Here is a 26,608-nt window from a genome sequence, read left to right on the forward strand (position 1 = left end):
TCGGAGATCTCGAGAATACTGATGTAGGGAGGTAAAAGGAGTGCAAAAGCAAGGAGTGACGGGGCAAAAGAAGAGGTAATTTTAACAGGGTATTTTTGAACATAAGAGTAAGAGAACACCTAAACCTGCATTTACAGGATGTTTCATTTCCTCATGAGGTCAGACAAGCGCAGCGGAACGCGCAGTTGCTGCAGTTGCTGTCGTTGCCGGGAGGAACCAACATTTGGTGTTGTTGTGATTTGACGCCAATCCTGACCTCCCTGCCAAGCCACCTCCCACGTGACCGCTCGCCGCTTTGGTCACCCTCGCTTCAACTTCGTATCGCAGTTCAACCTCACCTCAGCGACCTTGATAAGCTCGTACCGCGATCTCCACCACCACCGTCTTACATGAGATGTGGCCATCCCAGTCGCAATAATAGCGCCGATTCCTGGTGAGAAGGATCCAGGGAGCCGGAAGAGACACCTGGGGTGTCTGACTCCCTCAATTAATGTGGCGGTGAGATATAAGAGTATATGTGCCACCACCAACCCTCAACATTCGCTTTATCTTGCGTACAGGAAACTCCTGGGAGAAGTGAGATTTATGATCCTAGTCCTGGAGCCCAATGAAGCCAATGCATGTTTTTGAGTTTCCCGGCGACCGTACTCTCCCATATATGTCGAGTGTATTCATATAGCATGTCACATCCATTTAGGATTCCTTACCATGCGTGATTGTTCAATGTAGTCTAGATCATGCACCCTCCTATGAGGACATCTCCTATGACTATGCCTAAACCCCTAGATAAGAAACCATACAATGTAGGATCCACAACCTTATGTCTACTCCAGAGCGCCCACTTGATAGTTTTACAGTCACAAAGAATGTACGCGTGGCCCTGAGACACCCCGGTTACCTCGATCGACCTGGGACCGATTAGGTTTGCATCCATCTTGATGTTCCTCGAGCGAAGTAGCTTAGAAAGTTGACGGTTTGAATCTCGATTTTCCGTGGGTGTTCGTTACGGGAATAAGATTCGTCAGAGGGCCAGCTAGAAGTACTCTTCCAGCACTAAATGAAACTATTGCCATTGCCCCTGTTGAATACCCCAGGTGAGTCACCGGTGTGCTTCAATCCATACTCAATGGTAGTAGGACGGATGCGACATGTTGAGCACTACCTCTGTGATCAGTTGAGTACGTTCCAATTTCTAGCAGATATATTGGCTATACGCCCTGCAATCGTACTCACAAAATGTCTCAGATAGCCTTTAAACCAGGAGGGAATAGTAGTAAGTCATGCTTTGCACATGGTCATTGCTGTATTAATTAATAGTAAGGTATAAAGCTGACTTCCGCAGCCAAGTCCATGCTCCAACACTATCTACAGCTTCACGTGCCGAACAATGATGTCTTCGACCAATCAACCCAACACCATTTTCTTGACTCCAGAGGAGGACGAGCGTATGCGAAAAACGCTCAAGATCAGATTGCAAAAGTGTCAATTGCTTGCGGGTCAGCCGCGAGTGACTAGCAATCCGAAATCAGGTCTGAATCAAGTGGCAGCGGCGTCTCTGCTGTCAGACATTGCTGCCGCACCCGACCGTGGGCTGAAATCACAGAAAGCTCGGCCAGACACCGTGGTAGCTTTTGCCGTCGGTCGCCCGTACCCGCCCTGTACTCTCTTGCTCCAGGACCTTCAGCTCATGAGAATGTCTGATCTTCGCATAGAAACGCATCATCGTGGCCGCGTGCTCACTCTCCGGCGCGTGGCTCCCGTGGTCAAGCTTGTGGCGCTCTCTTGGACCGTCGTACAGGAAGAATCCTCTGGTGAGACGGAGCGGCTAGAGGTATCGTTGCATAAGTCAAGGCACGGTCAAGAACTCTTAGAGTCGGGGTCTATATTTGAGGTTAAGGAACCTTATTTCACCCTTAGCGACCAAGGTGATCCCACCCTTCGAATCGACCATCCGTCAGACCTCGTTGTTTGCAAGGATGTATTTCGCACCGACAGTCCACGTTCTCCCACCGAGGAACTTGGCGATTTGGAAGGAGCAGTTTCTGCCACAGCTCATACGTCTCCTGCAGGGAATACAGCTAGAGAGTGGAAGGAGGAAGGCAATGCTGCACTTAAACAACAAAATCTACTGCTGGCCCATGAGAACTATACCCAAGGGCTGCAGTTGGTCACAAGGGACGGCGCGGCGAAAGAAGACTTGGTCTGTGATCTCTTCCGGAACCGTGCCTATGTTAACCTCATCCTGAATCGCCTGGATGAGGCAAGGGCGGATGCACTGGCATCTCTCACTGGCCTAGAAGACCAGAAGAACAAAGAACTTGACAGTAAGGCCTACTTCCGTGCCGGATGTGCAGCATACGACCTCGGCGAATTCCAGGAAGCCAAGCGTTTTTTTGAAGAGCAGCAGAGGCTTACACCTGATCGCAAAGATGCAGCAGCTCGTCTACGGCAGACTGAATTACGCATTCAGGAGCAAGACACAGGCGTGTACGACTTTAAGAAAATTAAGGCTGGCCTGTCAGTAGGTCGTCCACGAGTCGACGCCGCAAGCTTCACCCGTAATGTCAGGGTCGGCGAGAGCCCTGGACGCGGCCGTGGCCTGTTTGCGAACCGCGATATAGACTCCGGCGAGATCATCATATGCGAGAAGACTTTCTGTGTAGTATGGGGCCACGAAGAGGAAGCATTGACAGCGATGACCTATGATAGTCGCGACGACAGAATAAGAGTTTCCCCTGCCGGCTTGTGTAAGGCGATTGTGCAGAAGCTTCTAGACAATCCCTCACAGGTTGGCAAAGTCATGGACCTCTATGGCGACTATCAGGGTATTGACAAGCAGCTCATTAAGGAAGCCTCCGGCCTGGTGATCGATGCCTTCCAAGTCCATGACATCGTTTCGCGGAACGCTTTTGGACCAGGTTCTGTGTACTCCGGCCACCATTATGGAGAAGGAGAATTTAACAACGCGAGCGCAGGCCTCTGGATCCTGGCTTCATATATCAATCATTCGTGTATCTCAAATTCGGAGAAGGAGTCCATGGGCGACCTCATGGTGCTGCGTGCCACTCGGCCGATTAGCGCTAACGAGGAGATTACGCACAGCTATGATGCATCTAGCGACTACGATGCAAGGACTGTAGCATTGATGAATACATGGGGCTTCACATGCACTTGCACGCTGTGCATTGCGGAGAAGGCAGATGGCCCAGCTTTGCGGAAGAAGCGCCAAGAACTGGAAAATGAGGCCAATGCTTTGGTAGGGAGGGATATAGCGGTTAGGGCAAAGAGACTTTCAATTATAAAAGCCCGGCGCCTTGCTCGGTCCATCAATGATACCTATGATGACGAGAGATACAAAGACCTGCCTCGCATGGCGCTTCTAAGAATCCAGAAGTGGCTCGCCGAAGCTGCTACCACTCGATAGTCCAGCTACGTCGTCATCCCGTTTGCTATAGCAGCGGACTCGACGATCAAAGTTTTGGGATGTTGCATTACTCTGCCCTTTATTGGGCGGAGCATTGCCAATTCACGCCGCGAGGACGAAGCTAGGGTCACTCGGGGTTACTTGGATAGGAAGTGCAACGCAGAAAGACTCAGAAAACGCCGTCCCTAGTACGGATGAGATGAACTTGCGATAGAAATATTCCGCCGAGTAGAGCTACAGCCGCTCCAGGACCGGCGTCCAGTCATAATCTGGCGCGCCATGTTTGTCAAAACATGCTATAACCCAAACAAGTGCCGGGTGAAGGGGCTTTAAGCCGTTGTCTTTGGTTATCTCAGGACCGAAGAATACCTTGATAACTTTAAAGATGCCATTAATAAGGTTGTAAGGCTATTTAATAGCTTTGTTTAGTCGGGTGTTCAAGTTGGTTGGCTACTCTTTGGTAGAAGGAACGGATATCTTGATATAGATAAGAATAAAAAGGTGTTGAAATGTAGAGTTAAATGATGCTGTTGCTTTAAGTCTCCAGCCAAAACAACCCATCGTTGCAGTGTTTTTAGTGATTCCGACAATTCCTACAAGTCCTACCCCCGCCGCTCATACACACACACCGAAAAGGGTAGTCTATAGGTGTAAATTATATATTATAGGACCTGGAAGGATGTATTTTTAAAAGCTCCAACGGGCGAAGTCGAAGTACTCACGAGGCGCGCTAGCCTATACCGGGTTAGGCGTCGACCAAGATCACCTGATGCAGGGCTTACTGTAGATAAGAAGTCTTATCGCTGCTGCAGGATGATTCCATCGTCCGTCGCAAGGCTACTGATTATTAGCCGAACCATATTTCTCGACCTCTTGAGCTAGATAAAGGTCGAAGTCCCGCATCTACAACTTCACTTTCGCCCTTCACACCCACATCCACATTCACCCTCGGCTTTGTCGCATGGCATATGCTCCTCAGAAATTGTTGCATGGTCCGGTAGCGCAAACATTTGCGCCCTTCACTTGTGTTTGCGCCTCCGTCAGCCCTTGATCGTCATGGCTACCCGTTTCCGCAGGGCAACCAGGACCAAGCCAACCATTTCCTACGCCGAACCCCCCTCATCCGACTCTGATTTAGACCTGGACGATGACTCTGCGGCTGAGCAATCGGTTCGCAGACGCTCGAGTCGCAGAGTATCGGCTCTCAAGCACACCCATACCCAACCACTACCACAAACCCACCCGCCTAAGCGGCAGCGGCCTTCGAGGCAAACGTTCGACACCGATACATCGGAGGACGAGATCTCGAGACCCGCTACGAAGAAGACCCGACCATCGAAGCCCATATCCCCAAAATCTTCAAAATCAGTCAAGTCGACATTAGTCAAATCGAATGCTGCCCACCAAACAGCCTCCTCGGGGGTTATTCCGCCTTGGCAGGGCCTCCCATATCAAGTACTCACCGACATCTTCGAATATGCTGTACAACCACTCTTTGATGAGCACTCCTTTCAACCTTCACCATCTGTCAAATGGCTTTTGCAGATGGCACGCCTCTGCCGGGCGTTCGCGGAACCCGCGCTTACGGTTCTGTATTCTTCGCCTCCATTGGTTCCTATGGTGCAGGCTCATAGATTAGTCGACTTGCTGAAGGAGGATCCTACGACGAAGGCATTCAGATACAGGAACAAAATCATTTCGCTCTGCATTGATGTCGGCCAAGTCGTTGCCTATTCTCTCCCGGGTAGTGGACATCTTGACGTATATGACTTGATCAAATATTTGCCTAGGCTTGCCGAGCTAGAGCTTTACCACCAGAAGGACATGTCACCATATCGAACTCTCGATGAAAATATCAAATGGACATATCCGGAGAAGCTGTTTGATGCGTTGGAATACATTGATCCGGCTGCGGACCCACTCAAAGGTGATAAGACCGGCGTTTGCAAGTTGAGAAGCTGGCGTTGGTCGTCGAGACTCGCTGGCAAGAAATGGCCCTTGGAGAAGATACGAGAGGTTCATATGATGCCGTCATTTGCAAACTTACGAAAGATTGCATTTGTAAATTATCAGGTTCCTGCTGCTGGACAAGTTGAAGGAGAACCAACACACGAGAACCTTCTTGCCGAATCTTTGAAGCCGCTCAAGCACCTTGACCACTTGATATTTGAATCCTCAACACTTGTCAATGCGAAGTTGCTATCTCTGCTACCGACCACCTTGCGCCATCTAGAGCTGATCAACTGTTGGGAAGTGGTGGCTGATGACTTTGCGGCATTTCTTCTCACTCATGGAAGTCAACTTCGCTCCCTTACATTGAATCACAACCAGTCATTAAGTCTCTCGTTTTTACCTGTCCTTGGCACCGGTTGCCCGAAGCTTCAACTGTTCAAGATGAACCTTACATATTTCAACTTGCACGCCACTTATCGCGACTCTGAGCCTCAATACGACCAACTCATGCTCCCAGATCAAATTCCGATTTGGCCCTCGACCCTCCAAACTATTGAGCTGATTCAACTGCGCAAATGGCAGACTGAAGCAGCAGAGATGTTTTTCCAAAGTCTCCTCAGCAGTGCAGCGACTCTACCTGATCTGCGGAGATTGACTATTCAAGCTATCTTGAATATCGCTTGGAGAGACCGTGCGTCGTTTCGTGAGAAGTGGATTGGGTCTTTAAACCGCGTCTTCAAGCGCGTGTCCGATCCTCCTAAACCACATCATTCTGTACGAACTCGCGAAGACTCTGATGCTGCTGCGAGTGAGCAAGAGTCGGTTGCCTCCCCCGCCTCCAACACATACAGCCGAAAGGTTTCGCTGTCGACCCCTCAAGCCACACCCCCTCGTCGCACCCTACGTACCTGTGCTCGAAATTCCAGAGCAGGAATCTACGCTCAAAGCCCAGACACCTCTGACTCAGAGCCCGATCCCCCTTTGCTACCAACTCCAACCAAAAAGACTCATAAAACCGGCCTCACCCGGGAGCTTGAGATTCTCAAGCAAACAGCCGGCATTGACAGTCCACCCGACTCCCCATCCTCTCCTGCAAAAGCCGATTCTTCAGACGATGATGAACCCCTTCTGCTGAAGAAAGACCGCAAAGGCAAGGCAAAAGAAACCATCCAGGGTATGTGTGAGGTTGTCGAGGTGAGGATCGACAATTTACGACCGACAGAGATACAGGTTACCGAGGCGGATTTCTTAGATGACGAGGTGTCCGGTGATGAAGATTGGAACGGTGATGACGATAGGGCTGATGATGGATATGCTTGGTAATCCATGCCGATGGCTGAAAGGTAGGGGTGGAGCAGGTTATTTATTTGTGATTTTGCTCTGTGTTAATACTCGGTTTGCTTGTGATTTATGGCGTTGGACTGATGATGAAACCGCTAAAGGAAGGTGCTGGAAAGGAGTATGGTGTTTACCTAAATACGGTTTCATGATAGAAGGTTCGGAAGGTGTATCATACGGGTAGAGGGGCGAAACACTGGCATATTGTACTTTTTGTACATTTGTTTGGCGTGTACACCAACATATGGGATGGCTGGGGTTGATAGCAGCTCTTACAGTGATCTTTGAGATCGAGAATGGCGCACTCTGGGTTGTACAAACTACGTACCCTTCGTTGCTTTGCATTACACTGCTGTACTACTGCAGTGTTACTTGTACCACAATCGTATAGAAATTATAAAATATTGCACATCGAAGGATATAATTCAAAATGCAAATTATTTTATTGACTATCACAACGGTTTTCGAACAGTATGGGGGAGAGGGAGTCTAGAATCTCTACGTATTCAGAAATTAAATATACATATATATTTGCTACTCAATTCAAGAAGCAAGCGCTGTCCATCCCGTCTAAATAGTTTATCCGCTGAGTATCGCACGCATGCAGACCTAAAAGTGGAAAAAGAAACCATCAATTAATCCAACCGCCCCTTATATATAAAAAAGCGCCATATTGTTTGTAGTAATTCTAAATATCCATTTATTCCCGTCTATTTCCAGTGATGTACAGTTTTTATTTAGCCCTACTCCCATTCCCCAATGCCAAAAAAAAATAATCATTAATTTACAGAAACACCTTCCCTGGGCCTCCAGGTCTCCTCCTGCCTCGTACCAGGCGGTAGCCAAGCTGCATTACTACTCCCTCTCGCTCTCCCTCCTCTATCATCGCTTTTCTTATCGCCCATGGTTGAGGGAGAAAGCGCATACCCGTTCGTGTAGCCCCTAACATTCACGGGGTTCTCATAAATCGTTTCCCTGGCGGCATTGCTATTCGAGAGAGGAAGAATGGAAGGTTGTTTAGCATCCATCATAGACGCCTTCCTATCCACCTTGTTTCTCTCATTGGTACGATCATACAGATAAAGCCCAAAAAATGTGAGTGCGATGCCAAATCCCTGAATCTTTGTTGTGGAATTCTGAAACCATATTATTGATATGACAACGACAAAAACACGCTTTATGAGAGATGCGACTGAGTAGGAAACGGGTGACACCATGCTAAGCAGGATGAAAGCCATGATATTTTGTCCGAAGTGGAAGGTACCGTTGAAAACAAATTCGAGCGCTAGACGACCGTGATCAAATGACAATGGCTTTTCCGACAGGTCGAGAGAGCCGTCATGCAGAAAGTCTCGTATAAGCGGGATCCCTTCGCTCCAAAACCAGATAGGGCAGGTGAGTACAAAGGCTAGACCTGAGGAATAGCATAATAGATTTAATTTGTCGAGTTTGCGGCTTTGCGTCAAGTGGTTTGATGCTTCTGCTGTGGCGGCGTCGTTGAAGAGGCGTTTGGAGAATATGTTCTGTGTTACGAAAATCATGGCTGCGAGGAAAGCACAGAATATTCCGACTATGTTGCCTCTGAATTCAGCAGAGCAAGCCAGCATTACCCCCAGGGTGAGTGGAATTAAGGATAGATATGTGGCGATTGGGTAGCGGATGTTGAATATGATGCGGTAGGCAAAGACTGTGAAGAGGGGCGACAAGCCTTTGATGGTATGGACGAGGGAGACGGGTATTTTAGATGTAGCGGTGGACGAGAGAAGGTGGCCTCCGATCTGGAAAGCGGCAAGGGGGAGAGTTGTGATTATTACATCGCGAGTAGGGTGTCGTATGCCGTGCTTCAAGGCAGGTATGGTGGTCTTAAGGCTGGGGAATATTGATGCGAGCCAGGAGAAGAAGATGCAAAATGAGGACACGAAGGCGAATTGTATGAGGGTGAGGGTTGCTGGTTTGGGGAAGGTGTTGAGGATAGTTTTAGAAGAGGTATTTGTCAGGGCACTCGACATATACCAGGTGATGCAGAGGATCTATAACAACGATCTATCAGCACTAGGAACATAGGTATGTATATATCTTCTTGTTTGGAGGGATTACGAACAATTAACCTGGGGGAGACAGGCGCTTTTAACGCATCTGAGACCTCATGCAGGTTTGCGCTGACGCTCGCCTTTCGCGTCCGTATTGTCCTAAAAGCATCACTCAAACTCTTCTGCCTTCCATGGCCCCGCCCTCCCGTTCCAGCGCTTGCGCTCAAATGCGTATTCCAAGTTGTCCCTCGTATGGGGCTATCCCGTTGCGGTTGCCATCGATCACTGTCTGCTGAAAGCTGGCCATTGTTGTATGGGTACGAATTCCCTGGTGTCGCGGAGGGACTAGAAGGATATAGATATGGCGATTGCCCGTTAACAGGCTCTACATGGTCGGGAAACTTCTCCATCGATGTTCGCAGATTGTTGGCCTTGGTCATATTTCCTTCGATGACGAGGGGGGTCGAGGATCGACTGGCTGACGATGCTCGCGTCGAATGAGGCATTGCGGTGTATATCAATGGGATATCAGGTTATGTGACAGCATCATTGACGGTAATTTTTGTCTGCCGTTGGGAATGGATGAATGGAAGCATTGCTGCTCCAATACGAGGACACTCTGGTGAGAGGTAGACGTGAAGTTATTAATCCGTACCCTCAGGTCTCGCCGGAAGTTGCCAGGACACGCTAACCAAAACAAGCCCCCTAGTGCCATGGATAGGGGGGAAATCCCCTGCTAACAACATTCCAGAACAAAGCTCGTTATTATCGCCTTATCTCACCGCGTGAAGGATTGGGGGCTGATTAGGATAACAACTGTTCCTCGGAACATAATCTGCCACACAACATAGAGAGGCATCCGGCCGCAGATCGGTGCACAGCGTTTACGGAGGCAGTCTAAGACGGGTACGAAGCAATCGAGAGACTTATTGGGGTACAATCATGCTTGTTAAAGGCGAACACGTTGCGGAGGACGGGGTATTTATTGGCCTTGCTTGGTTTTAAGTAGCGTCGAGAGGCTTATGGAGAACTGCATCCAGCCACGGCCCGTTGACGTCTGATTCTCCTCCCTCAAACTTGTTGGCTTGCTTTCTCATCTACTTTCAAAATATGTGACGGGGCAGCTCGTTAAACAGCGCTGACCGCTATGCCTCCTATGGCCCCCTTCATCAAATCCTGAGCTGATGAGTAGTACTCGATCATGGAAACCCGCCGATGGGTCCTCAAGACCGCTATGTTACTTTGCTTGACCAATTTAGCACTATTTCCATCTATTTCTAGCAATTATCTGCGAGAGAAAGAAGAACCTACTATTGCTGCTGGGGCAAGTTAAATCCCGGTCGGTCGACAAATTTGGCTTTAGTAGCGAGGGTCACAAATTTACATATAGTTAGTATCATTGGAAGCGGAGGAATGCAGGATTTGTGCAGCCCTTTATTATATTTGGCTATTATCTTTGTTTTGGGACGACAAAGTATCGTTAGATGAGTCGTTTGGATCAAATTTGCTTGAAATTGATTTTTTGGGAAGCCAAGCTATCGCTCATGAGGGAGATTTGGCTGTCTTCATGGGATTTAGTTACTTGCTTCTAAGGTACATGCTAAAAAGGTGGCAAATGCGAATCTATATATTTCAAATGACAGTTCAGAGAAATAACTCTTGAAAAGCTGCTTGCGTCTGAGAATCCTGATTTTGCTCTTTTTGCTGCCAAAGCTGGCTTGCAAATATACCCCTGGGCATTACTTCCCTCCACCGATCTCCAAAAGAACCAACGATAACCTCAATATCAAAGCCATGATTCTACAAAAGGCTACTCCTAAAAGAATGGTCACATCTCAAGCCAGCACGATGCTCGGCCGGTGGCTTGGCATGTTTAGCGGAGGATACCCCCTGGGTTAGTAGAGTAGAATAGTTGTATTGATCTGAGGGTCAGAATGTCTGAACCAAAGGTGAGCTTCGCTTTTATCTGCCGTTATATGTTAGATGTGGGCTTTGTGGCCGTTTATGAATCATAGCAGCAAGTTCCTGCCTCGATTCCGGCTAAGCTATTTTTAATAAGACAGCTCAAACGATACAAAAAATACTGGAATGCTATTGTTTTCCTAGCACTGTTTGGATCGTGTGTTTCTTGGATTACTGGACTGTATATACTTCCTCCAAACTCTCCTTGATCTGCTCTTGCAAACCTGGGTCCTCGACCAGTCCTCTGATTTTGAGAATAGAGGAGAGCTGTCTGGCTGCCTGCTTACTGTGTTAACCCTGGACCCAAAAGACCAAACCCTTCAGCTACATTTGCCACCCGAAAGTGCGCATCCGCCCATGGTTCAGGTCGATGTTTCTTCCATAGTTGGCCATGTTTGAGCGATTTATGTGCATTATTTCGATGAACGATGTTGGGTAAATCAAGTACCTACCTAGGTACCTAGGTACTGAGTATTGCTTCCTCTGTTGGGAGTTCTTTCCCTTCTAACCGTCCGGTTCAAACGCGACTTCCTCCACTTGCCTCCTGGTAAACACATAACCTCGCCCCCCCAACTCTTTCTTCTCCTCTTCATCATCATCATCCATCTTCCATCTTCCATCATCACTCATCGCTCGCATTAATCTTTGCATCGCTCATCAGATCAGACATTCAATCCTACTGTTCATCAGTGCCATTCATCTTTTGCTGATTGCTCATCGCCCGATACTCTATACGCGTTATCCATCATGCATGCTTCACTGTCCCTTCTTGTGTCTGCAACAGCAGTTGTTTCAGCAACTGCTATAGTATGTCTTCTGCCCTGATTCTCATGGCACGTCTCGAGATAATGCTAATGTCCATCCAGATTGCACCTCGAGCAGTCAGCTCCCTCGGCCTCGGCCAGCCCTGCTCCTCCTCAGCCCAGTGTGCTAATGGTGCCGCCTGCTATGCCGTCAACTCGATGCAGATTCCCAGCTGTGGCAACTTCCAAGCGGCATGTACAGCAGATTCTCAGTGTGCATTCAATACTTGTGTTAAGGGCTTCTGCAATGGATTGCCCTCCGCCTCCTCCATCATGACTTCAACCACCTCGACTGCACCAGCCCCCACAGGTACTGGCACTGTTGCCCTTGGCCAACCCTGCTCTCCGTCCCTTCCCGATCAATGCATTGGTGGAGCTACGTGCTTCGCCGTCAACTCGATGGTCATTCCTTTGTGTGGTAATTTCCAGGCGCCCTGCACGTCAAACGCCCAATGTGCTTTTGACACTTGCATTAAAGGTGTCTGCAAGGGGTTCCCTTCCTCACCTGCCACTGTCCCAGCTACATCAGCGACAGCATTAACTGGGCAGCCATCCGCTGCGACATCTTCGGAAGTATCAGCAATGGCAGCATCAACTCAGCAACCTCCCGCAAAAGCATCATCAGGAACCGCAAGAGCACCCTTGAGAACCGCAGGAGTACCTTTGGGAATAGGATCAACACGAGCACCAGCAGCAACCATTCAACCCGTCGGCATCATGGCATCTAGCGCGCACATGCAAAATGCCACCATGACTATGTCAACGGCTACTGGTGGTGCCGCAGAAAGCTCGGGGCCAACTGGGCCACAGCACAGACCTCAGTTGACAACACACTCTACAAAACATGCAGCTACCCCAACTCCAAGCCCAACAAAGAAGAAGTCTAGCGCTCGCCGCAACGGTACTGAAATTGGCGCCCTGTTGGCTGTTGCCGCATTTGTTGTGATGGTGATGTGATCGCTAGAAACATTCATAGAATTGGAACAATCGGAGTTTGGGGAGATGGAATTGTCATTGAAGATTGAACAGAGAAGTTTGTACTTCGTAAGGACCCTGCTGTTGGAGTTTGATGGTTCGGGTAGTGAATGGCATTCATAAACATTATTGTACTGAGAAGACTGACAGAACTGCTAAAGGATACTTGTGCCCAAGGGCCATTGAGCCTGCAGTTATAATTCATAATTCATACTTCGTAAATCATTTTTCCATTCTATGATGTGCATCACTGGCGGGTTGCATTGATCAATCGCCAAAAGTTGTAGAAGCCTTATCCTAGCTAGGGGCAAGGAAAAGCAAAGCTAGGGGACGGACGGTTTTAAGAATGACTTTCATCTTCGTTTCCACGTTGAAATGGGCGCAAGTAGGGCGATAAACACTTGGCCTACCTCCATAGCAGCCAAGGCGCACACTACTTTGTTAGAAGGCCCTCAGAAACAATGTGGGGAAGCCGCCGTTTGTTACTGAACAAGCACGTCCCCTCAATAAAAGGACTAAAGGGGCGTTGGTCCATAAAAGTCAAGTAGGCAGAATCATATTCACTGGAGGCCGACTTGTTCACCTTGATGTAATGGTTATACATGATGGTTACTCCATGCCTGCACTTGCGTCTAGCCGGATCTATAGCAGTAGTGATAGTATTATAGTAGGAACGGTCCATGGGATATAAACTGAAGAGACAATAACTCGTATTATGTATGTCTAATTCCTGGGACGACTTCAAAGAAAAAATAGTGTTGATAATTAAATAGGTTCCACAAGAAGATATATCTGTCAAACATACAATTACTCTTCCAACGATTGCACCTCTAACCCACTCACAAAGGGTGAAAACAAAACTTCAAACTCCCTACCCCTCAAAGTCAACGCCTTACTCAAGCGATGAACATGGCGGGAACGACGTGCGAGCACTTCCTTCATCTCCGATGCAGTCACACCTACGATCCCCGTCTCATGTCCACCCCAGTACTCAATATCCTCTTGTGGACCATCGCGCTCCATTGACAACGAGGGAAAGTAGGGAACAATTTCCTCAGCAAGAGACTCAGACGGCCCACGCGCTCCAGTTGTCCTTTCGCTGACCAAGGCCCGGAGAGAGTCATTTAACGTTTCGGGGGTCTCTATGAAGTGGGTGCCTTGAATTCGGAGGAATTCAGCCCGTTGAGTTTTTATGCTTGTATCTTCGACTAGGTGAAGGAGGTCCTGGGGATTGAATTTCATCACGCCCCGGACTAGACGCCAATATTCGTTTCCTCGCTCTCCCCAGGCTAGCTTTTCGAGAGATCGCCAAGGAAGACTGTGCGAGTAATGATCTAGAACGACTTGGTTGGAAGGATAAAGATCGAGCTCTATCAACTGCATGATGTGGAAATGGAATTCGCTAAGGTGAGAGAGTGATATACTCGAGTAGGTGCGAAGGAGGCGAAGACGTGGATCATCTTGTGACGATGCAACGGGTGGATCGGGAGCGAATTGGGTGTATGTCTGATCATGGAACAGATTGGTATAAATCCAATGGATGTAGATGGCTTGGCGAAGCCGTTCCCTCTCGTGAGCGTGAAGCAACCGGCGATTACTCGACCCAAACCGCCATCGTAACCTCGGGTATACCTCTGTCCATTTCTCTGCAACCTTGCCGTACTCCACCATCTTCTTGATTAGCTCGATGGTAAGCTTTGGGGTTTCTGGGGTCTGAAGGATGCGGTCGACCATATTGTTGCGGCGAAGTTCCGTCCCCATTGGCCTTCGACTCTTATCTTGTTCGTTGCTTATGACAAGTTTGACTAGCTCCGAAAGAGGGCCGTATGAATTGTTCATGGTTTGTTCTAGAATTGGCATTCGGCGACCGAGAAATATGCTGTAGTTCTTCCTGGAGGTTTGTGCCAAGTTGAGGGCGTCTTGGATCATCGCATACTCGTAGATCTTCTGAATGATCTCTGTAGAAAGGGCGGTAATCGACATTCTGGCTGATATATTTTATGTCTAAATTACAGTCAACAAGTCTGTATTTCTCAAATCAGGGCAACCCCAGCTTACATTTTCTTCTTTTCTAAATTGATTCCTGCTTTAACCCCGACAGCAGCGTTTGTCAACCGTAATTGACTCTCTTCTCTCCTCTCAGGCTTCTCACAAGCCTCCTCTGTGGAATGAAATTCTAACAAACAAACTGGATATCGATTAAAATCGAACGAAGACGCAAATGAAGCGTGGGCCGTGGTGATAGCTGCAAAAACAACCACCAATGGCAGGATGAGCAAGAGACTTAACTCCCGAACACCCCTCCATGGGGGCTATAGGAAAAACAGAAAGCACCTTCCGATGTTCTGCAGTTTGAGTGCGCCAGTCGCACAGGACTGGAGAGTTGCGGTCGTGTCATGATTGCTGTTGGTTGAAGAAGGGAAAAGGAGCTCCAGCTCGAGACGCGATTCATTTACTCTACGTTGGATTGTTGCTGAGTCATTGGCCAAACACGTGTTGGGCACGTGAGCCATTTCCCAATCTGGCTTTAAGTAAGTAGGGGGATTTGTTAAGAAGATCATCTTTTGCAATTATTTTGGTTTATCAGTAAGATTGAATGAAAGTATTTGTTCCTTGATCTATATTGATAAAGGCTGCTTTCCCTTAAGAGACCACTACCTACCTTATGTGGTCAAAGGATACTGGCATACCCGAGCCTACAGATATGATAAAATGATCTTTGTAGAGAAGGGGCAATATAGGAGTTTTCCTTTTTTAAACTATACTATTTTGCCTCTTTCTATGGGTTGGATATAAAAAGTTAACCTTTTCTTATAAACCTTAAATTCTAAGGCGAGTAGAAACGATGCTAATAAGATCTGAGCGCGGAGACAAGAGACTATTCCAACAGCAGGTAGGTTTCACGGCAGCATATTCAGCAACTACTACGCCCAGCGGCAATACAGCGATGAAATAACAGCCTAAGCAGGTCGAAACAGTATATAAGAGCCTGTGGACAAATTTGCATTCCATTCCAGACAACATTCTCTATGGTATAAACACACAATTCTCCCTGGACACCAAACGCCCCATGGATTCTCATCACAGACTGAGAACTTAGGCAAATAACATCGCCGTATCCAGCTCATCAACCGGCATCGTCCTCCCTCCACTTGTTCGAAGTCCCAGTTCTCCCTTCTTCGCCAACCTCTCAATCCCTTGCTCAGCCCGTTGGCCATATCTCCCCGCTTTTTTCTGTCGAATATCACTTCTAACTTGGTTTGGACTCACAAACTCTTTATTCTCGTAAATGATTGGGCCGCCGAAACTTCCTTCCTGGATGACAATCGGCGTGAGCACGAATCGCGGGCCTATCTCCACCAAACTGATTTCGGTTTCCTTCCCCTGTGAACTTGAACTTTTCGACTTCGGCTTAGGCTCTGAGTCTGCATCGGTAGAAGACGGTACTTTCGAGGGCTCTGATTCGTTTATTTGGTAATTTCGGATCCAGATCTTGCCATCTGCGAGTGTGAAGCCCATTACGTGGTCAATAAAGGGCTTTGACTTCCGCGCGCCTTTCGGTACGCCAAATATGTGTAGGAAAATCTCTTTTATGACCCGCAAATATGGTTCCTTGTCGAAGGAGGCGTCAAAAGATAGGATCGGCCGGGAGCCCTTGAGGCAATTGCCTGTGAAATGGAGTTCTTCCATTGTGTGGACTAGAAAATTTTAGTTTCATGAATTGGCAGGGAACGAAGAGGGACGGACGGTTTTGCATATGCATCTTGACTGTAGGTCCATTAGGCGCCTTGCTCATCCACAGGTACAAGTCTTTGCCCTTGCGTCCTTCAAAGTAGAATATACTGGATTTCTGAATCAGCGGTTCCTCTCGTACTGAGCTGAATTACCATTGCGGTGACGGTCATCAGTAGGGTAAAACTAACCTGTTTGTGTTGTATAGTTCGGCAAGTTCGTTGAGCTGGTAGAGCTTGGACTTGGTGTCGAACTTCGCATCTTTCCGGCCATGGGGTAGAAGGGAAGCAAGATCGTTCAAAAGATGTCGATGTCTAAACCATGGATTGTTAGAAGCTTTCCTCAAAATTCGTGGAGCGAGTGAGAGAAGGTGCGGAGGGAAAGGATGATGAGGCAAGGGAGTTATTATCCTCCAGATCGTCTGCCGGAGCGTACCTAGACGTGATGCCTCTCGAAGATAATATTAAGACTCTTTGCTTGATTCTCTTGATTCCGTCTGTTGGGGCATCTTCTTTCCGGCCATTGGTCCCGGACAAAGTTTTGTAAACTGAAGCCATTATGTTGTATAGGCGTGCGTATCGTTGTCGCAAATTGTGTTTGGGACTCGAAACATTTTTTGATTTTGTTATCGGCGGGCGGAGGTTTTTGGCGGGCTGGACTAGTCCAATATCGGCGTAGCGCACGATAAAACGACTCAGCCTTGTGATCGGTGATGGAAAGAGGATGCGAATCTTTTAAGAACACCTAACTACCTTGGAACTAGAACGGTCTTCACTTATTGATATATTAATATGTCCATCTCCTATTCTCGATAAATATACATATTGAAGTGCACTAGAGGGGGGGCGACGCCTATACCGATGCTTATGACGTTTAGAAAGGCCTGTTTACATATGGACTCGATCTGCAATTTTGTTATAGAACTCGTTGTCTGTCTTCTTTTTCGTCTGAAATGATCTATTATACACACCAGGTCTGCTATTGAATCGAATAAATATCTGACGATTTTGCAACGCACCGCCATCCCAGCGCTCATACCTTAGCACCATTGTCCGGAGCAACTATTGCTTTCCTCTCCTACGTGACGGAGCTATACATATCTGAATTGGGATTCCGTATACATTTAGTTTGAAATTTGCCATGTACAGTATCGAATCAACATTTAAGCGCATATAGACGTAGCCTTAAGGCCACAGGTGAATCGAACCACTATAAAATTTGATATTAACTATTCCTGAGTCTGTTGAGACGGATACGGACATTATAATTGGGTTGAAACGTATGGAGTCTGGACCGAAATGGCATTGTTATTAGGGTAGGATCCAATCCCTGAAAATCAACGTATAGGTGAATAGAGGCGATTGCATAAAATCAACCTACACAATAGCGGAATCGAAAGTATAGGGATCCGAGCGAGCATAGGTAATAAGAGGTGGAGCAAAGATCACAAGGCGGAGGCGGAGAACGGAAAGAGACGCTTTTAGCACATAATGCCGCTTCTCGAGGCATGAGAACAACAACGTCCATTAGAATAGGCAGTGTATAGCAATATTCATTGTTGCTCAAGAACCCTGTCCCCAACGCAGGACGATGACCACAAACAGAAATATTCGACGGATTAAAACGAGACGACAACCTTTGAAATGAGGAGAATAACAGTCGACAGAATCAAATCCCTAAAAGACTGGTGGACCGATCCTATTATGGACACAGCTATGAAAGTCTTGAACCTGAATTTCGTGACCACCCGCATGCTCCTGCCATGACATGTTACAGACGCCCCGCCGTGTATCAACCATCGACCAACTAGAATGATGCTCACGCAGCACAGAACAGCGTGTAAAGAAATATCCTTTAGCAACATTTACCACCCTTTGCTGAGCCTTCGTCCGCAGGTTTGCTGAGTGAAATGTTTGTTCCGGCACTAAGGTTGGCTTGTGCACCATCGTTGTCGACGACCACTTTGCTGGAGACGATACGGTATATTTCTATGCACCGAGGTTAGAGCAACTGTGTTTCGGACTTAAAGAAAGGAGAAGATAGGATAGGAGTACCTGTGAGAATATTCTGGAACGCAAGCTCTACGTTGCTAGCATCAAGCGCTGAAGTTTCAATGAACGAGAGATTATTGTCACCTGAAACAGTGTCAGCCATGAAACGTTAACCCCTCCCAGATAGCTATTTCCCATACTTGCAAACTGCTTTGCCTCTTCTGTAGGCACAGCTCTCAGGTGCCTCAAATCGCTCTTATTTCCTACCAACATGATGACAATGTTCGCATCGGCATGGTCTCTCAGCTCCTTTAGCCATCTCGTCACATTCTCATAAGTTTGGTGTTTGCTAATATCGTAGACGAGCAGTGCCCCCACGGCACCTCTGTAGTAGGCTGATGTGATAGCGCGATATCTCTCCTGCCCTGCGGTGTCCCAAATCTGCGCCTTGATTGTCTTTGAGTCTACCTGGATGGATCGGGTTGCGAACTCGACGCCGATAGTTGACTTGGAATCGAGATTGAACTCATTGCGGGTGAATCGACTCAATAGATTAGATTTACCAACCCCAGAGTCTCCAATCAGCACGACTAAGGGGGGATAGGTCAGTCTTAGTCCTCGACATGATCGTGATAAGGGAGCAGCCAACGCTTTGGGCTGTGGGGTGAAGCTTACCCTTGAAAAGGAACTGTACAAATGGGATATCAGCATATAGACATCAAAGGCCGGGGAAGAGATGGAGCGGGATGACCTACATCGTATTCGTCATTCGCCATGGTTATGCGTCGCTATCGTTATGTTATGGTATGGTGGGTTGCGAGACAAGACAGGTGCTTAAGGTCAATAATACAATGATTGTCGCAAGGCGGGCGCCTCCTTTGTTCTTTGGCGAGACCGCCGATGTGGCTGGAGCCTGGAGATTGGTTATTCCGCTCCACTCGCCAGGCATATAACTGCTGCCTTAGGATCACACTGTGGCGGTGAAGGTGTGGCAATAGCGGGCAAAGGTCAACAACCTCTGACCTTTACAAACACAAAATACAAAGCACAACTTGGTTTCCCATTCTCGAAATACCAGGCGGAGTATCAACAGAAGGCGAGATATTCACCGAGATCAGCGCGGTCACGGTGGTTAATATTAACGTGACTTCCCCCGTTCCGTCCCCAACCACCACGACCGCAGATTGGACCGACCAAGTGGAGTTGGTCGCAGTCATGAGAGAATATCAGTGCTAGATCTACACTGGAGAAGAAGAAGAACGACATCAAACCCAGCTGAACATTGCATTCATCTCACTTCCTCAATCAAGATTAAAACGCCGCGAATTCTGGGCCCCGGTGTGACCACTCTCACCACTGGGCGTCCAAGAAAACGGTGCCATTACCGCTAGAGGAGGGCTATTCTGATAATTACTGGTCAGCTACTCTCCCCGGCCGGTGCCATAACTGGCGCTATATTGCGGATATCATCTTACTTTTCCCCAACAAAGTAAACATTTTCAAGGACTACAATGAGAACCTGGCACGGCTAGGTCTAGTTCGTCATGTTCCGCAAACCATCAATTCGGGCGGCGCCAGTGGATGACGATGATGATGATGACAGTATCTCAATTAATTCAACCGAAAGCAGTCAATACTCGGAGAGTCGTGAGTTTGAGGTTGAACGCGTTCTGGCTGAGAAAACCGACAACGGCAAGAAGTTGTATTTATTAGAATGGAAAGGTTACCCTCTTAACAGGGCGACATGGGAGCCCAAAGACCATATCTACGACCATAATATTCTGGTTCATTGGAAAGAGACGAAAAGCCGCGAATCCAGAGGCGTTGCTCAGCCTTTCAATATCAAGAAATTCGAGGCAGATGTGGAAAAGCTAGCGGAAGAAAAGGCCGAGCGGCATCGTCAGCGGAAGCTCAAACGGAGACGCTCTGGACTTCCAGTCTCTGAATCTGATTCCGAGTCTTACTACCTGGCGAGTGATAGTGATTCTGTGGAAGAAGCTATCGCAGCGGAAGATGAGCGAGACGATGATCCAGGACGTAAGAATTCCCACAAGCCGCCCCCAAAGCCCAACAAGCCGCCTAAAATGCAGTCAATTAGGGACAAGGGGAGCCAACTATCAGTGAGTTCACAACCCTACTATACAGTGCTATCCCGCCCATCCTAACGAGAGATAGGATACAAACCCAAAACATCCCCCTTCTAGCTTACCTTTAGGTGAGCCTGTATCCGGACGAGGATCACACCAGCTGCCGGCAAACTCTGGTTCCAACGAGCTTCTCCCTCAACGAGCTTCAAAAGCGACTCCGACACGAAAGAAACTTAGCGTTTCTGCTAAAGAGAATTCCAAGGACTTGTCAAAACCGGATAATTCTAGTTCCAGACTTGATGGACCTTCTGTTCCTGCTGGTAGGGGCAAGGGAGCTTCACGTGGGGGTTCTATTATACAAAAGAATGTTTTTGCGATTCGAAATCTGCCGAGAAAGCGGTCCACGCTTCTTCAAACTTCTGCAGACCCCACCAAAGAAATGAAACACTTCAAAAATATGCACATAGTCAGAAAGGCAGAATTGGCATCAAGAGCGTTAGAAGATGCCGCCCCCGATATCAATGCTGCGGGTGGGCTCTTTAGGCCAGGGGAGGCTTCAACCTTCCGACATCTAAAGGTTGCAGATTTGCGCAGAAATTCAGCTACTAGTGTAACCCGACACGGGCCGACCGAAGAGCCTCATACATCCCAAAAAGATTCTCTGTCAAGTACACGGGAAATCGAGGCGGCACCTTCGAAGCCAGCCCTTGTTCAGACACCTGTTCAAAAACCATACCTGGGGCCAGAGGTATGCTATTACTGGAACTCAAAGGGGAGTTGTGCGAAAGGATATCTATGCACATATATGCACCGCAACGAGCCAGGGGTGCCTGTTGCTCCTAACCCTTCGGATAAGCGGGATCATGACAGACAGCACACTGCAGTAGACGACACTGGCCTTTCAAATTCTACTTCGCGTGACGGCTCAGTATCTGAAAACGCATCCTCCACTCATGCTGGACAAGAGTCGCAACATCGGCCAACCTTGCAGAATGATAGGCCGGTCTCGATAGCTCCAGCAGGGTCATGGGTGACAGCTTCAGAAAATGCCCAGGTTTGCTGGTTTTGGCATACTAGAGGCGATTGTTCCAAGGGAGAGCTTTGCAGATTTCGTCATACTGATGACCAATCTATACCCCTTGCTCCAGATCCTTCTCGTCCAGCTCCTGTTCCAGAGCATGCACATCCACCTTCCAGGCGGCCAACTTCCGACCGCAACATTAAAGTCTGCCCCTTTTGGAAACGAGGTGACTGCCACCATGGTACAACCTGTTGGTACTTTCATGATGTTCCAGATCGGCCTGAACCAGAGCCCCCGTACCAAGTTCCCGAAGCCGATCGGCCGTCAATTCATCCTTCCCGATTAGCAATACTACAGCAGGAGTCTTCGCAGTGTGTTCCGGCGACCCAAATGGACAATCATATTGGGTTTAGAGAACACGACTCAACCGAGTTATTTCCACCTGTCTCCTCCCCAAGGCGACAGAATCCCGGTCTTGATCTCAATCAGCTTGGCATGACAGAAGGAAACCCATCCACGCCTAAGCCCGTAACGGCGTCGGCGGTGGAACGTAGCAAGATCAGTATTGAAGACTATCGTCAAAACCAGGCTGCTAAGGCACAAGGATCTCGAACTAAGTTGGTCACGTTCGGCATGTATGAGCAGCAACCTTTGCTCCTAGATACTGGCGACACATGCCTAGAAGCCCAGCATCCCTTATATCAGCTTTTTTTAAGCCTCCCACACATACAGTTTGACCAAGTCTGCATAGCCCAAGATTTCGGATCACAGCGCAGCGTGCTTCAACGTCATGTACTTTGGGATGGAAGCCTTAGTCCAGTAGATACTGGAGATTTGGAAGCATCAAAGATTATTGATGATATTGTGAAAGACTTAAGACTTCGAGCATCTGGCTTAATATGCTTCACAGCGCCATTTGTCATACTATGCTATCCTGCACGAGCGGAGGAATGGGGATTCATAGATTGTTCGCCCTATCCTAGGGAAGTCAGGTTGAGGTATCTGCTTTTCCAAACTAATCTAAATATCGACTCTTGCTTTGCAATTCCGGTAAAAGATATCGTCGGTCTTCGCCCGCCTTATAGAAAGGCTCTAATGTACAAGATTCACGGACTCTCCATAGAGAAACTCATCCCCCTCCTCGAAAAAGGTCATAGCTGCTACAACTTTTATTTATTGTTCCCGCCGACAGCCAATGAGACTGCACACTTCATCACACAATGGCTGCGAAGTTCCGGTCATGGTTGCAAAGTTTACAGTAGTGAGGCTGAGGGGTCATGGGATTTTGTTGTCAATACCTCCACCATTCTGGCGTGTGCGGTCCTCATCCACGAATCTGTAGCTGCTGAGATCTACAGGTTGCCCTTACTGCAAGAAGTACTCCGGAAGAGCAAGAAGGTTTTTACCTTCTGGTATGTTTCAGATTCGGTTCCCCCGTTTCCTACGTTTCCATCCGTCTTGGAGTTGGACCACTCGAACTCGGGGCAGGTAACTGCAACGCGACTTTTCCCACATGGGGCAATCATCTTCCTAGCTCCGGGCTTCCTAATTGCGGAACCTGAGCGGACATATGAGCTGCTCAAGTGGTTTTTTCACAAGAAGCTAGACAGCGTGACGCCAGGGACCTGGAAACTGGCTTCCTGTTACAGTTTGGCAGACTACCTGCTGAACTTGGCAAACGCTAAGGCTTTAGAGCGACAAAGGTTCTACGAAGAAAATTATGACAAACCTTCCAAGGACGCAGAAGCTAATCAAAGGGGACTGGGCTTCGAAAGTTGCCAACTTAGATATAAGATTCATACCTTTCTCGTTGGTGCGCTGTATACTAGAGACATCTCAAAGAGGGCACCGCCAAGAGACTGTTTCGATTATTATTCAGGCATTCCCGATGAGCTCGAGAGCCCAATCATCTATGCGGATCGGTATATTGATGCAGACGATGAACAGGCACAGATCAAATGGTTTGCCGGGTGGGCAATGGGAAGACTGGACCTTTTCCGAAAGTTCACTGTTATTGGCACCGGCCCTGGAAGTGCCAATAAATCTACTAGGCTCAAAGCTTTGCCAACCATGACAGCCAATTCCAGCCCCCAATCCGACCTGGCAATGTCACCTTCTAAGCAAGCCTCGCCCTCCACTATAATTCCGGCTACAAACTCTGGTCCCCATCGTCAGAACTCGCAATCTGCACTAAACTCCGCCATGCAGAAAGCTCTAGCAGTTGCCGCGAAGTTTCATGCTTCTAATCCTGCCAGCCCTAACTCAACACCTCAACCAGTAATAAGTGAATCTATCGCCAAGAATCATAATGGAAATGTTGCGAATGAGGCCGTTAGAAAAGAAATTTTGGACAAACCAGGATACGTAGCACCTGGAGCTATACAGATGTCTCGAGGCCGCCGGATTGTTGACGGGAAGCCGCACCTTGAACCAGGAGAGATTGCCGACTCGACTTCTATTAATGGCGCAAGCGCAGCTTCAACACCTCCTGACGGAGATAGAATGGAAATAGATTCGGCTCCTGTCAGCGCAACTAAAAATATAGATCAGCATTCTGCAGAATCTTGCGAGGGTACAGCGGGTGTGGAATGGAAGAAGGTTCAATTCGAACCGACCACAGAGTGGTATAAGCGTATGAAGGATAACGGGGATGGCTGGGAACACATTATGGTTGATGGCTGGGAGCAGGGTTGGACATATTTGGGAGTTGCCAAGAAATGATTTAATTATTTCATCTTGTCATAGCCATCGAGCACCTCAAGTTGAGAGTTTAAAAACCGATGGTACCTCCTTGCGAGATTCTTTGATGCTCAAAAGTTCCCTTTGTATTTTATTATTCACCTTTCTGCACTATACCCATTGCAATAGCATATGATCTTCAGTTTTGAGCCGATGCTCGGTGCTTTGGCTGAGCAAAGGTTCTTTTTCCTGTGCTTCCTTCTTCCTGTATCATTCCTAGGTTCTGCGTCCCGTCATTATGATGGAGGCAGAGATGCTCAACGTTTATTGCGTAGATAGAGGAAGCTTGATGAGATCGTTCGTGGACTTACGGGCATGAGTCCCCTGCCCTCAGCAATTGACTCGCTTTCTATACTCACACAGGAATTACACCCCATATACTAGGAGTGTCACGTCTACCACCACATGATCCTGGTATTGCTGTGCCTTTCTAGTTTCTCACGCATAACTTTTCATATCTGGCCCATCCATTCCGTAACAATTCATTTAGTAGCCCTTCAAGAAGCCACTCAGAAACTATTAAACACCATAAACGCCGGGTTTGAGCGGCTATGCATGCCGAGGCTCTTTATCTAGTAGTCCGCATAAGACGACTAGTGGTTAGTACTTAGATTTTGCCACTTGTTCTGGTTTACCCCTTCCTATTAAATTTGGTAACTTGGTTGTCTTTAACCTGTAAGTAAGGAATATATAATTAATAGACCCGAGGCGATAACTCCTCTGCAACCGTGATGATATCAACAAAAGAATGACCAAGAATCATATGGGCCCTTATTGTTATCTTCAACTGCAAAAGGTAGATGTCTCTCGGGGCGATATTAGAGATCAAGGCTTGTACTGACAAACAAACTTCCTCTAACCCTACTAAAATTAGCAGTTTCAAAAGCTATCATTCCAATATCTAGACCTGTTCTCACTGCTCTTCGCTCCAGAGCTGACCATGGACCATGACTATCGATGTCCTCGAGTGAATACTTTACGATGCTCAGAACAGCAAATGCGCCGCTGTATCTGGGCAATATTAGGCGAAATATGTCTCGCTACTCAATCCTTTAGCAATGCAGCCACCAATCACCCAGTAGAACTAAAACTATTGCGTATGGGCTAAGCTGGGATCTGTGACCAATTTCCCGGCCATCGTCCTTCAATTTATATTCAGGCACCGCCCTTACCGGCCCGGCGTAGTTCCGCTGAAAATGAAAGCTTAGGGTGCGTATGGCGGGGTACCTGGCCGACACCAATGCTAGAAAACCCGGTCGTTTCTGCGCCGCAATATATTTTCCATATAGCCGCCAGGACATCATCCAATCCCATGGCAATAACACCAATAAATAAACTATGTATTCCCGGGAGAAAAGCTTGTCAAGAGAGTATATAATGAAGCTTTTCGCTCTGATCAGGGCTCCTGAGCGATTGCTTCAAGTTCGAGCTTAATATTTACCCCGTGTTACTATATTGGAAAGGGGCTTTTGTTTGCTTCGACGGTAGCAAGTTACTAGCAACAATGGCGATATTCAGGACAAAATGCCTTGCTCTCCTCGCAGTTTTTACCGGTCTCTCAATTGCTACCCCAAGCTCTCATTCCGCAATTAAATGCCCAATTACAATTGATGGCCGTATCCCTCGGAATACACCCCTCTCAACATTTGATACAGCAGCCTCACCCTTCGATGCAAACTACACCAAAGGCCAAAACCTAACCTGGTCACAAATCCTCAAATATCCCGACGTCGACCCCTCGAAATTTGATGGGTCCTCCCACAATAAAGCCCTCGAAGTAACCATAAATGACTTCTCTATCTTCGTCTCGGGCGGCACAGACGTGCAACACGGGTTCCGTCGTGCAGGCCTCCTCATGGGCAATGGTTCAGACGCCAGCAATGAAGGCGTTAAAACTTTCCATTGGAGTATGCGGCAGGATTGGCATGCGAGGATGAATCTCACGCACGAGTATATGAATGTTTGGCATGAAGCGAATGACTACGCTAGCAATCAATTTTCGCTCAATGTAGGGATCATGCTAGAGCAGGATAAGCCGAAGGATGGGAATGTGAGCACGATAGGATTGGATAAGCGGCAGTGGAAGGTGCTGGATAGGAGGAACAATGTGATTTGGACGCAAAAGATTGTTTGGGATGAGTGGCAGAACTTTGCTGTTACAGTGGATTATGAGAAAAAGTAAGAACCTCTCCCCTATTTCCCGCTTGATTTAGGCCCACTTGGGGTATCCAATGGACCAAAACGTTTAAAGCTCGTCTTGGATAAGCAAGGAGATGGCTCAGATGAGGACAAACCACTCACTAACATCCCTAGCACTTTACAAATATATTACTCCGAAGGTTACGATCCTCTGCGGCCAGTCACTAAACCAGTACCCAACGACAATAGTGGTGGAGGACAGTTCCAGATCGGTATCCTGAAGAAACCCACAGAGACAACAAGTGTAGTATTCGACGGGTATCAAGAAAGTGGTATTTTTGAAGGCCAAATTTATGGAGGCATCTTTATTGAGGATAGTAATAGGGGGTGCGTCTCACGGTAGAAGCAGAATAG

The 26,608-nt window shown here is 47.8% G+C and overlaps 9 protein-coding genes across 9 annotated transcripts; 5 read left to right on the forward strand and 4 right to left on the reverse strand.

Moving 5' to 3' along the window:
* Positions 1–1,390: 1,390 nt before the first annotated feature.
* BP5553_08346 (SET-containing protein) lies at positions 1,391–3,424 on the forward strand (the record flags this gene model as incomplete). The annotated part of the gene is made up of 1 exon (XM_032016969.1): positions 1,391–3,424. The coding sequence occupies one exon, from the start codon at positions 1,391–1,393 to the stop codon at positions 3,422–3,424; it is 2,034 nt and encodes a 677-aa protein (XP_031867260.1).
* A 1,056-nt stretch (positions 3,425–4,480) lies between these two features.
* On the forward strand, positions 4,481–6,700 carry BP5553_08347 (uncharacterized protein; the record flags this gene model as incomplete). The annotated part of the gene is made up of 1 exon (XM_032016970.1): positions 4,481–6,700. The coding sequence occupies one exon, from the start codon at positions 4,481–4,483 to the stop codon at positions 6,698–6,700; it is 2,220 nt and encodes a 739-aa protein (XP_031867261.1).
* Positions 6,701–7,494: 794 nt separating this feature from the next.
* Positions 7,495–9,251, reverse strand: BP5553_08348 (Multidrug resistance efflux transporter EmrE; the record flags this gene model as incomplete). Its single annotated transcript, XM_032016971.1, has 2 exons — positions 7,495–8,745; positions 8,817–9,251. 2 exons carry the CDS (start codon positions 9,249–9,251, stop codon positions 7,495–7,497), a joined length of 1,686 nt encoding a protein of 561 aa, XP_031867262.1.
* A 2,203-nt stretch (positions 9,252–11,454) lies between these two features.
* Positions 11,455–12,467, forward strand: BP5553_08349 (uncharacterized protein; the record flags this gene model as incomplete). Its single annotated transcript, XM_032016972.1, has 2 exons — positions 11,455–11,514; positions 11,574–12,467. 2 exons carry the CDS (start codon positions 11,455–11,457, stop codon positions 12,465–12,467), a joined length of 954 nt encoding a protein of 317 aa, XP_031867263.1.
* Positions 12,468–13,292: 825 nt separating this feature from the next.
* On the reverse strand, positions 13,293–14,468 carry BP5553_08350 (Uncharacterized protein; the record flags this gene model as incomplete). Its single annotated transcript, XM_032016973.1, has 1 exon — positions 13,293–14,468. One exon carries the CDS (start codon positions 14,466–14,468, stop codon positions 13,293–13,295), a length of 1,176 nt encoding a protein of 391 aa, XP_031867264.1.
* Positions 14,469–15,581: 1,113 nt separating this feature from the next.
* On the reverse strand, positions 15,582–16,774 carry BP5553_08351 (Class II aaRS ABD-like protein; the record flags this gene model as incomplete). Its single annotated transcript, XM_032016974.1, has 4 exons — positions 15,582–16,183; positions 16,233–16,363; positions 16,409–16,531; positions 16,653–16,774. The coding sequence occupies 4 exons, from the start codon at positions 16,772–16,774 to the stop codon at positions 15,582–15,584; spliced, it is 978 nt and encodes a 325-aa protein (XP_031867265.1).
* A 1,297-nt stretch (positions 16,775–18,071) lies between these two features.
* BP5553_08352 (Uncharacterized protein) lies at positions 18,072–18,984 on the reverse strand (the record flags this gene model as incomplete). Its single annotated transcript, XM_032016975.1, has 5 exons — positions 18,072–18,205; positions 18,272–18,352; positions 18,409–18,798; positions 18,884–18,896; positions 18,964–18,984. The coding sequence occupies 5 exons, from the start codon at positions 18,982–18,984 to the stop codon at positions 18,072–18,074; spliced, it is 639 nt and encodes a 212-aa protein (XP_031867266.1).
* A 768-nt stretch (positions 18,985–19,752) lies between these two features.
* BP5553_08353 (uncharacterized protein) lies at positions 19,753–24,037 on the forward strand (the record flags this gene model as incomplete). The annotated part of the gene is made up of 2 exons (XM_032016976.1): positions 19,753–20,328; positions 20,384–24,037. The coding sequence occupies 2 exons, from the start codon at positions 19,753–19,755 to the stop codon at positions 24,035–24,037; spliced, it is 4,230 nt and encodes a 1,409-aa protein (XP_031867267.1).
* Positions 24,038–25,559: 1,522 nt separating this feature from the next.
* On the forward strand, positions 25,560–26,597 carry BP5553_08354 (Uncharacterized protein; the record flags this gene model as incomplete). The annotated part of the gene is made up of 2 exons (XM_032016977.1): positions 25,560–26,233; positions 26,369–26,597. 2 exons carry the CDS (start codon positions 25,560–25,562, stop codon positions 26,595–26,597), a joined length of 903 nt encoding a protein of 300 aa, XP_031867268.1.
* Positions 26,598–26,608: the final 11 nt, after the last annotated feature.

Source organism: Venustampulla echinocandica, assembly GCF_003357145.1.
Source record: "Venustampulla echinocandica strain BP 5553 chromosome Unknown scaffold_7, whole genome shotgun sequence".
Lineage (NCBI taxonomy): Eukaryota > Fungi > Ascomycota > Leotiomycetes > Helotiales > Pleuroascaceae > Venustampulla > Venustampulla echinocandica.